Source organism: Chiloscyllium plagiosum, chromosome 12 (genome assembly GCF_004010195.1).
Source record: "Chiloscyllium plagiosum isolate BGI_BamShark_2017 chromosome 12, ASM401019v2, whole genome shotgun sequence".
Classification (NCBI taxonomy): Eukaryota; Metazoa; Chordata; class Chondrichthyes; order Orectolobiformes; family Hemiscylliidae; genus Chiloscyllium; species Chiloscyllium plagiosum.
Window position 1 is genome coordinate 8434923 of NC_057721.1, and position 12049 is coordinate 8446971.

Consider the following 12049-nt stretch of genomic DNA (forward strand, 5'->3'; position numbering starts at 1 on the left):
TTGTTCATGGTTTTTGGGCTTTGACACACCAGAAACAGTGATAACACCTTAAGTACATCAATTCTGCCAGGAGCAATTGTTTATTTCTTTTCCTAAGGTACCACATTTCACTACCACATTGTTGCACTAAACTTTCAGATGTGATTTCCAATTCATAAGAATATGATAACTGTATACAAATTACTCATTTTCTCCTGAAGGTAAACTGAGCACCTTCCATGTGTCTGGATACATAAAACTTTTATTGTACTTGCTTTATTTGTCAGTACCAAGTATGGAAAATTGGAATTAACAATAACTAACTAGATCAGTGGTAAAGCTCAGGTCATTCTGAGAGCACCCATTGGAATTAGTTTCTGCTGTTTGTCCTATCCTACATTTCCCATCTTAAATTATTCTGAAATGTGACTGTTCTAAGTGGCTGACATTTTGAAACAGTCTGAATAATTGTACTAAATTTAAATCTCACTAATTCACAAAAGGTATTTTCAAACAGTATCTAGGATGAAAATCTGTGTGGCAGGGTGAACTTGTTCACTAAAATTCAAGCATTAAGATACAATCCAACATCGATTCCCTTCAAATTTTTTGCCCTTAGGCAAAAATTGTGTTTGAGCCAGGTGTGTTTTAATGTTCCCAATGGGGTGCTCCTTAGACTGTCAAATCACTCTCTTAAGTACAACTGTCGTCATCATGTTTATGCTGAGATCATAAAAGCAGCTGGAAAACTGAGCACATTAGTACTGGTGACCTGGAAAAGCAGTGGTCTCATACAGAAGGGTAAGTAACAAGCCGGGTTTGACGAATGAATCAAGCCTTTGTGTATAATAAACATCGGTCATTATCACAGAAGTGTCTCCGTACATTGTGCTGCTCATGCTAGACTGCTAGGATTCTGTGACCTTCTGTATTTCTTTGTGCCTACTTGGCTTAAAACACTAAGCAGGTAGAGTATCCATATTTCCTTTTTGTGGTTAGAAACATAGCTAATTGAGACATCATTTTATGTGTGGAGAAAGCAGTAAGGACTTTGTAATACTACATAATTATCTGCAGATTTAAATGGCATGCACAGGAGATTAAATCAGGCAGTTTTCCCTTAAAAATGCAGCAAGGTAACACACACTGTGCAGTGTATTGAATAACAAGTTGAGACAGTTAAATATCCATCTTGATCCAGAAAGAGTAGCAGAAAAATTGGAAATAGATTTGTGCTTGGAATATTTTAGAATTCATATCCACTAACTAGCCTTTGAAGCCAGTACAAAATATGTCTTTTCTGCCAATTTGTGCACAAACATATCCCTTCTGCAGATCCAGTAAAAAGTAAGATGTTTGCGCGCAAATGTAGGACAGCAAGAAAAGCCAGGTCTCTGAACTACAAAAGGAATAATCGTAGCAGCTTTGCTTGTGTTCTAGCGCAGTGCACCAATATCTGAAAAGAAGTCCAGAAGTTTTTTTTTTAAAAAAGTAACAACTTGTAGTGTTTAATAATAATATACTTGTAGCCCAAATAAATCCACAAAGCAAGTTTGTTTGTAACTGGCACTACTTGAATGGCCTTTTGAAAACAGATTGAATTCATTTTAAAATGAATTCAATCTCACAAGTACAGTAATGTTTGTGGTAATTTTCTTCCCTACAAGTCATTGATAATAAGACTTAATACCAGGTAAACAAACTAACATATTCCCAATATGTTGGAAAGAAATATGTGACAGGAGTTGCAAGAGTACAGTTTAAAGTGAGAAATTCTTACATTTACAAGATATCATCAAAACCCACTAACAAAAGTGGACCCTGGGCATTCTATCCATAGAATCTTTTCAAACTTCAATTAAAAAGTAAGGAACTTATAGTCCAGGCCATGTCACAATTTTTTCTCAAAGTTTAACAGAAATTTGGATCCCAAATTCAAAATGAGAGTCATTATCTCACAATTACCAAAATAAGGAACAACTCCATTCTCTAGACAGTAATTTAGTAAAAACCATATACATGATAATATTTTAACATTTACTTGCTGCACAATTGATCAGAAATTTACATCCAGGAAATGAACTGCAGCCAAGAAATGAGCTACAATTGTAGTCCAGAATGTTCAAAACCGCTGTTGAAACTTGATGAACATCCCATTGCTCACAAATCACACTGGCAATAGTATAAGTTAGAGATGAGCAAGTTCGAATATTCCAAAGTTGGATCAATTTCCCATTGAAAATGAAGTTTTCTCATATATTGTCACAGGAAAAGATCTACCTCATCCGTTCAGTTTCTGAAAGCTCCACACTTGCTTGCTTTTACAATGAATTCTTTCAAGAGAGCTCCATCCATTTGCCAAAATGCATCAGTGTCGGTGACTGCAGTCAAATGATTCATACAAAATTTGAAGCAAAATTCTTCTAAATCCTACACACAAAAGAAGAAATTTCATGTTAATATTTCTTGGGGTGGGTGGGTGGGAAGGAAGGAGAGAAGGAAAGGGGAATGGAAAGAGGGAAAGTGAGGTGGGGAGTGGGGAAGGTGAGACAGGGAAGGAGGGAGGAGAAGTTGGGGAGTGGGGAAATGGGCCAGAGGTAGAAGGTAGATAAAGATGTCAGTGTCCAGTACACAGCAGATTCTAACAACTCTGGTGCAAATTAAGAGTTCATAGAAAACTGTTTCACAGTCATTGTTAGAACAATCAATTAATCAATCATAATATCAGATTAGATTAAATCAGAAAGCATTTCATGACTTTTAACCTTTGCATCATAACGGACAGCTGCTGACAGCAATAGGAAAGCATTCTCCACAGTAATTCCTCTTTTAATGATCTCTTGGCAGAGTTTCTTCACTTTATTTTCACAGTAAGAAGTAGCTAGATCCAGAAGCCCTGCAAAAAATAAATTTGGATGTGATTTCAAGATGTGAAAGGCTCAAACAAAAACAGAACTTTAAAAGCCAATGCAAGTGAAATCAAATTGTACGATACTACCTTGTTAGGTCAAATATTAAATGTCACTTCCATGTTAACAAGTTGAACAACAATCATAACACTCATTCCTACCAACCCAGTTGCATAGGAAAGAGGAGACAGTGAAACAACTTTCTTACTTAGTAAGAAATGACAAATATAACCAGTTACAGCAATTTAAATGGGCAAACAATAAAAAGCCTCACATTCAAGTGATCGTACTACTATCTCAACGCCATGAGCCCTGAGATTGTGGAAGTGCATGTATGCAAATGCAGAATACTCACTTGGGCAAATCTGGGTGTTAAATATCCTGGTTACAAAGTGTTCAAATAAGATAGGAGGGCAATTTGGCATGGCATTTTTGTTCAAGAAGAGCACTTCAGTACTGGAGAAAGGATGTTCCAGGAAAGGATCCATTTAGCTACATCTCAGAATTAAAAAGGAAATTATGACAAGCTGCAAAGACTAACAGGGAACTTTAACTGGGATAGTGGTTATGAAAAGGACAGCTAGAAACAAGTATTATTGATTGCATTCAGAACAACAGCCTACCGGTATCAGAGGGCTGAAGAGAGTCAGGCTCTTGATGTGAAGTACATAAAGCATTTGATACTGTGCCATACAGACTTGAAAAATGTTACAGGAAATGGAATAAAGGGACAAAAGCAACAAGGATACTAAACAGCAAAGGTTAATAGGAATAGTTCAGGCTGGAGGAAATGTTTAGTGGAGTATGCCAATTGGGATGTTTATTTTTCCTGTTGTATATAGTTATCTAGATCCTGTTATGTAAGGGACAAGTTTGCAGATTACACAAATTCTGAGAGAACTGGAAAAAGAACAAGGGAGAACTTCAAAAGACATTAATAGGGTGATGAAGAGAGCTGATGATGGCAGATGAAAGTTGATTTGGAGAAGTGTGAGATGATTTTTTTGGTACAAAGAACATGGTAAGATAGTATAAAAGGGTACCATTCCAAAGAGCATGTAAAAGCAAAAAGATCTGAGTGTATATGTGCATAGGTCACTAAAGGTGTCAAGCATGTAGAGCTGGTAAAACATTCAGTAGTCTAGGCTTTATTAATTGGGACATGATACAAAAACAGTGAGGTTATGCTGAGTTTATATGGTGGAGTAGTGTGTACAATTCTGGGTACCACACTTCAGAAAGGATGTGAATTGAGTGGAGAAGGTGGATAAGTGACTTATGAGAATGGTTCCAGGAATGACAAACTTCATACATGAGGTAAAGTTGCAGAAATTGCACTCCTTTCCTTGGTGAAAAGGTTTAGGGAAGATTTGAGATGTTTTCAGAATCATGAGGGGTCTGGACAGAGTCGGTAGGAAGAAGCTGTTCCTGCTGTTAAAAGGATCAAAAGCTAGAAGGCACTGTTTTACAGTGTTAAGCCAATGTGAGCTGAGAAAAAACATTTCACACAGTAAGTAATTAGGATCTGGTACGCCCTGCCTGAAAATATGGTGGAATCAACTTGAATCGAGGCATTTAAGAGGACATTAGATGATTATTTAATTAGAAATATTGCACAGAGTTACAGGAAAAGGGAGGAGATTGGCGCTTATTCAAAACACTCAGATCTGGCACAGACATTAATGGTCTAACAGCCTCCTGCATGTAGGAACATGCTGCAATTCCAGAAACTGTATAACAGAATAATTCCAAATATAAGATGCATTAAAGGTTAAAGGGAAAAAATTTCAACATCTCAAGTGTAAAGAAGCAACATTTAAGAATTGGTTGGAAACGGTAAATCCAGAACAAAAAAATATGAAATGGCACCGTGGCGCAGTTGTTAGCATGGCTGCAACTGACAAATTGTTTGATAAATTATCAATCTGATTAGAATGACTGTCCTCAGTGAATTTCCTGTATTATGAAGGTGCCGGTGTTGGACTGGGGTGGACAAGAGTTAAAAATCACAACACCGGGTTATGTCCAACAGGTTTATTCGAAACTACAAATTTTCCTTCCCTGCTCCTTCCTCAGGCAGCTAGTGAGTGAGGAAATGTCCGACACAGAATTTATAGTGAAAATATCAAAGGGTCAGACGACTTACATATTGAACAAACCAAGATGGCTATTAAGTCTTTGTTAAAAATCACACAACACTAGGTTATAGTCCAACACTTGGTTAAGAGAAGGGCTGGACTGGTAGATCAACGTTCCAGGTGTGAAAGAGGGAGGATGTGAAATGGATGGAGGAGTTCCATTACTGATTGAAAATGTCACAATTGCACTAAGAGAGGACATCATGAAGGGCTCATCCAGATATGCATACAGATCATGGAAAGATGTAAAGACAACACAGTTGTTGTTGTAGGTGATTTTAACTTTCCCAAAATTGACTGGGACTGCCTTTGGGCTTGGGCTTACATGAGTCAGAATTTGTGATATACATTTACTAAGGTTTCTATAAACAATATGTAGTCTAAATAAGGAAGGGGCTGGACAAGACCTTGTACTGGGAAATGAGCAATTTGGAAACTGTGATCATAATTCCATAAGGTTTAAGATAGTTATAAGGATAAGATTGGTCCTCAGGTGACAGTGCTAAATTGGGAAAGGATAATTACAACAATTATTTCGCAGGAACTGGAGAAATTAGATTGGGGCGGCTATTTGAGGTAAATCCATATCTGATGTGTTGGAGTCTGTTAAAGGCCCGTTGATCAGAGTTCGGGACCAGCATGTTCCTGTGAGGATGAAAGGACAGGGATAAAAAGAGATATTGAAAGTTCAGTCAAATATTAAAAGGAAGCATATGTAAGATTTAGGAAACTGAGATCAGACAAAGCCCTTGAGGAATATAAAGGAAGCATGAAAAAACTTAATTCCTTGTTTAAGAGAGCTAATAGGGACTATGAAATGCCTTTGGTAGGTTCGATTAGGAGAATCCCATAGCATTAAAATGTATATTAGGAGCAAGAGGGTAGCTAGGGAAAGGGATGGTCCTGTCATAGAATCCCTACAGTGTGAAAATAGGCCATTTGGCCCAACAAATCCACACCAACCCTACGAAGAGTAACCCACCCCAGACCCATTCCCCTATTACTCTACATTTCCTCTGACTAATGCACCTAGCCTACATATCTCTGAACACTATGGGCAATTTAGCTTAGCCAATTCATCTAACCTGCACATCTTTGGACCATGGGAGGAAACCCGGAGGAAAGTCATGCAGACACAGGCAGAATGCGCAAACTCCACACAGTCACTCGAGACTGGAATTGAACTCAGAACCCTGGCACTGTGAGACTGCAGTGCTAACAACCGAGCCTCCAAAAGAGGAACGTGTGTGTGGTGTCCGAGGAAGTGGATGAGGTCTTTAAATGAGTCCTTCGCATCAGTATTCAGAGAGAAGAGCATGATTAGGGAGAGTTATGTTGATTTTCTACAGCATGCTCATTTTAAGGTGGTGTTGGGTGTCTTGAAAATTGGTAAAGAATACCAATTCTGTTCCTTTCTTTAAGAAAGGCAACAGGATAATCCAAGAAATTATAGGCCAATAAGCCTTACATCAGTAGTAGGAAAATTATTGGAGACTATTCTTAGGGATAGGATTTACTAGTATTTGGAAAAGAATGTGTGGGAGAGGTCTTGTCTCACAAATTTAATTGAGATTTTTTGAGGAAGTGACAAAGATTGATGAGGGTAGGGAAATTGATTTTGTTCTACACGACTTTACAAAAGCATTTGACAAGGTCCCTTGACAGGCTGGTCCAGAAGATTAAGTCATGTGGGATCTACAGTGAGTCAGTAATCTGGATACAAAATTGGCTTGGTCATAGAAGACAGTAGTTATGGAGGAGTGTTTTTCTGAATATAGGTCTGTGACCAGTGGTATTCTGCAAGGATCACTGCTGGGACCTCTGTTGTTTGTAACATATATAAAAATGACTTGGATGAAAATATAGATGGTGTGTTTAGTAAGTTTTCAGACAACACAAAACTTGTAGAGTTGTGGATACTGAGGAGGGTTATCAAAAGGATACAGCAGGTTATCAATCAGTTGGAAAGTTCAGCGAAGAAATGGCAGATGAAGTTTAATCTGGAAATGTGTAAGGTGATGCATTGTCAGAGGTCAATTGCAGCAGAAATGTATACAGAAAATGGCAGGACCCTTAGGAGCATTTATAGACAGCAAACTTTTAGGGTGCAAGTACATGGCTCGCTGAAAGTGGCAACACAAGCGGATAAGGTGGTAAAGAAGACACACGGTATGCTTGCCTTCATCGATTGAGGCATTGAGTATAAAAGTTGACAAGTCATGTTACAGATTAACTTTAGAATGGTGAACAAAAAAGGGTTACCAGCACTGTGCCTGGATTGGAGTGTACGTGCTATAAGAAGAGGTTGGATAAATTTGTAATGTTTTTGCTAAAGCATTGGGAGATTGAGGGGCAACCTGATACAAATACATAAAATTATGAGAGGCATGGATAGGGTGGATTGTCAGTCTTTTTCCCTGGGTAAAAATGTCAAATACTAGAGGGTCTAAATTTAAGGTGAGAGTGAAAGCTTAAAGGAGACAGCAGGTTTTTTTTTAAATGCAGAGGGTGGTAGGTGCCTGCACCACACCACCAAGGGATGTAGTAAAAGGAGATAGAATGGCAATGTTTAACAGCCATTTGGAAAGACACATGAACAGGCAGGAATAGAAGAATAAGCACCTAATACTGGCAGGTGGGAGTAGTTTAGAATGACATCATGGTCAGCACAGACCTGGTGGCCAAATGGCCTGTTTCTGTGCTGTATTATTTAGTGTTCTATGCTCTAGTACTGAGAAAATGCAGAATTGCTGCTTTTTGGATTACACGAAGGTTCTACCTGTCAACTGTTCAGATGGAGGTAAAGAGAACAGAACATTAAACAATGTACTCATCATCATTTTTCCACCTAAGAGCAGATTAACTGGATGCTCCTTGAATTTGCTATGCAATTTAGGATTTTGCCATGTGCAAATTTAACACAGGAAACAGGACTAACCATTCAGCTAGATCACCGGCGATAGGTAAACAAATTGCAGCCTTTCCCCCACATTCCTTGATACCTCTGGCTAACAATAATTTGTAATCTCCAATTTAATATCACCACTTATCATTTTTGGAAAAGTCATCCAAATTTCTATCAACCTTGACATGTTGAACTGTTTTCATAATCTTATTCCTAAAAATAAAGGGCTTTAATCTTTAGACATCCATCCCATCATCCAAACTACCATATATACTCATGTAAAAGTCAAACTTTTTAGACTATTTTTTAAGGTTACATTCATGGGGTCGACTATTACATAGACTTTGAGGGGCTGAAATTCATGCTACAGTCCAAAATATCATATCATTAGTATTATTTTTGGTTCACAGTTTGTTTCTCTGGCATGTCAAGAGTAATGGGTACTTCATCCATGTTTCTAATGCATGCAGCCTTCCTTCTGTCAATTTCTGATAACAAACCAGTGAAACTTTATTAACTTATTTTCTAGTTCAGCAAGCAACTGTGCAGTGTTAGTTCTCTGCTGAAGTACTAAATCATGCCTTCTCATGAACCTTGTCCAGCACTTGCCCTAAAATGTGAAATTCCATCCTTTTTTGGTGTGTTTTGTGCATGGATTTGGATGGTTTCACGACTAACATATTTTCTATTTTGAAGATTTTCAAGTACACACTCAGCAACGTTTTTCTCCAAATGTGGCCACTTGATAAGTTTAGCTCTGTGGGCACACTTTCATTTTGGCATTGTCTGAAGTTGGTTTGATAGCTTTCTCCAGCCACTCAGGTTTCTCCGAAACACACAATTCTCTTGCTGCTAGACAATTATTTGTCTTCTCTGCAACTTCAATAACTTTCAGTTTAAACTCTACTGTATATTGTGTGTGTTTTGGAGGGCATTTTTACACAAAATAATGAAGTTTCAAAACCTCAACTAAGTATATTTCACGAATGCTCCAGGGGAATTGAGCTCAGCTGAGCTGTACACAAAGGGAAGTTGTCACCCGACTCTGACCTGATGCATCTTAAACTTTCAAGACAAATTGGTGTGAATTGTACATCAAAACATATAATAGCATGAAAAAAAAAATTCATTCCCTCATTGTAACATTTATGTACAGGATAATACTTTGACTCACAATTGTGATCTGTTATCTGTGAAGAATTAGGGTTGACTTTTAGACAAGAAATATGGAAAATTCCAGTTCTTTTGGCCAAAAATAGAGGGTCAACTTTTACGTTTTACGTGAGTACAGGTATATGGTATTAATAAACGTGGTGAATTGCCTTGGCCCCAACACATCAGTCACATGTACTCAATGTTAATTATCTCTACTTTGTCTCCAGCTACACATGCAATTTGCTAATCAGGTCAATAAAGTGTGTAGTATTTCACAAGTTTCAGCTTTAACATTTCTAAGGAACTTTACCAAATTACATTTGGAAATCCAGATTAACAACTCTGCAAACATTTTCCTGTCTACTACTTTAAACATCTTTCAATCAGCTTCAGTCAGGCACGACTTACCCATTAAGTAAAAACGAGGACTGCAGATGCTGGAAACCAGAGTCTGGATTAGAGTGGTGCTGGAAAAGCACAGCAGGTCAGGCAGCATCCAAGGAGCAGGAAAAATCGACGTTTCGGGCAAAAGCCCTTCATCCGGAATAAAGCTCTATTCCTGATGAAGGGCTTTTGCCCGAAACGTCGATGTTCCTGCTCCTTGGATGCTGCCTGACCTGCTGTGCTTTTCCAGCACCACCCTAATCCAGATACGACTTACCCATTATAAATCCATGCTGAAAATGTTCAATCACTTACAGCCTCTACATATCCTTTGTCATTAGATGTTAGCCTGACTGATCATGATTCACTGGTTTCTTTCTCCCTCCTTAAATAGTAGTGACATGCACAATTTTCCCAATCTAAAAGGTATGGCTCTTGAATCAAGAGACTTTGAAAGATTACAGTTACAGCTTACTACATTTAAATATTCTAGGTTGGAAACCATCTGATCCTGAGGTATTTCTCAATCTCTAGTGCTACTGTTTTTGTTGTTATTGTTATCTTTTCTTACCCTAGATTTTCTCTTTCATCATTAAAGGAGCATGCGTCAGAACGAGTTGTCAATCAGAATCTACTGTGCAGGTTTAGTGACCTACCATTAGGATAACAACAGCAATGAAAAGTAAGACTGTCAGCAATTCAAACAAGGAACTTCTCTATATTTGAAGAAATAATAGTAACCATAAGCAGGTGAACAGCAGATATGCAGTGATATCAATCCACAGACTGACCTTTATGCACAAATTGCTGAAAAATGTGTTGCTGGAAAAGCGCAGCAGGTCAGGCAGCATCCAAGGAGCAGGAGAATCGACGTTTCGGGCATAAGGAATCCTGAAAAAGGGCTTATGCCCGAAACGTCGATTCTCCTGTTCCTTGGATGCTGCCTGACCTGCTGCGCTTTTCCAGCAACACATTTTTCAGCTCTGATCTCCAGCATCTGCAGTCCTCACCTTCTCAACCTTTATGCACAAATAGTCAACCTCAGGCAGTAGATTAGACTTTTTTTTTTAAGATTAGACTCCCTACAGTCTGGAAACAGGTCATTTGGCCCAACAAGTCCACACCGACCCTCAGAAGAGGGTCTCACCCAAACCCATTCCCCTATATTTACCCCTCTAATGCACCTAACACTATGGGCAACTTAGTATTGCCAATTCACCTGATCTGCACATCTTTGGATTGTGGGAGGAAACCGGAGCACCCAGAGGAAACCCACGCAGACATGGGGAGAATGTGCAAACTCCACACAGACAGTGGCCTGGAATCGAACCCGGATCCCTGGCGCTGTGAGGCAGCAGTGCTAACTATTGAGCCACCGTGCCGCCCTGTAGAGTACTTTTTTTAAAATCTACTACCCAAGGAGATGAAACAGTGTTTGAGTTTTCACTTGGGAAACTCTGTACTTCATGGGAGAAAACTCATCTATACATCCTATACAAAAATGTCAACATTTTGGTTCCAGTCTTAAGTGCAATACTAAGGGAGTGCTGCACATTCACAAACCATGTTTTTAAAATATTGATTAAATTGAATTTGATGACAATTATATGATCCTTGTGTGTGCAACTGGACAATTATACTCCATTTCAAAATGTACTGTTGGCAACCATATGTCCTAGAGCACTCCCAAAACAAAAAAAAACAAAGGCAAAGTGATGGTAATGGCTCAATGTATGGCAGAAATCGGTGAGCAAATGATCTGTCCTTGCTGTATCAGGATGATGGAACACAGCAAGGATACGAAACATTCTTTACAAGACTCGTCAGTACAAAGAGAGGCAAATTACATACAGTACCTATTGCATCCTCAGGAGGAAGATTTACACAGTCTGTGTACAAGTATTCTAGAAAGGCACGGTATACTGAATAGCTAAACTGGTCAATCTCAATCACTTCTTTTTCATCTTCACTCCAGTAGGATTGAAACATAGTTCGAAAATGTTCACACCTGGTGGTAAGAAATAAATTAATTTTACCATAAATTCATTTTTATTAAATTTGATTCCCAGAAAATACTAATTGACAACATTTTGAAAGCAGTACCTTATTTTCAAAACAGCTTTATGAACGTGAATTAATTTTCCTTCCACACAGAACTTTAAATCTGATGTTTCCAAGCTATCAAACTCCTTGTGCAGAGACTGGGCTACAGTTAGGTGATCATCTTGTTCTACAGAGAGTGGAAATCAAGTGGTAAAAGCAGTTGTTCTGGAACACACAAACGTCCTAACCAGATAAATTGTGCCATTGACAGGTTCAATCAGAGGACATGCTACCTGTTTTGGGGCTTCCAGTTGTACTGAAAATTCATCTTGGAACGAAAGTTACGTTACATGGAGATGGAGTGCAGGGATAGGGAAAACATTGTTAACATGTGTAAACAACTACTGGAAAAGGAAGAAACAGAAATCGGAAACCTAATTGCTACTGTCGATTTTAAATTATATCTATAATATAATTAGTGTGAATAAGAACAGTCAATAACCATTGGACACAGATTTAAGAAAATTAGCAAAAGA

The 12049-nt window shown here is 38.4% G+C and overlaps 1 protein-coding gene across 1 annotated transcript in view; it reads right to left on the minus strand.

Moving 5' to 3' along the window:
- Positions 1-231: 231 nt before the first annotated feature.
- Positions 232-12049, minus strand: part of LOC122555483 (RCC1 and BTB domain-containing protein 1-like) — a 29662-nt gene continuing 17844 nt past the window's right edge. The window contains exons 8-11 of the mRNA XM_043701509.1: positions 11574-11700; positions 11327-11478; positions 2745-2875; positions 232-2409 (exon numbers count right to left, since the gene is read on the minus strand). Coding sequence (XP_043557444.1) covers positions 2269-2409; positions 2745-2875; positions 11327-11478; positions 11574-11700 — 551 coding nt within the window. The 3' untranslated portion in view covers positions 232-2268. The remainder of the gene's footprint in view (positions 2410-2744; positions 2876-11326; positions 11479-11573; positions 11701-12049) is intronic.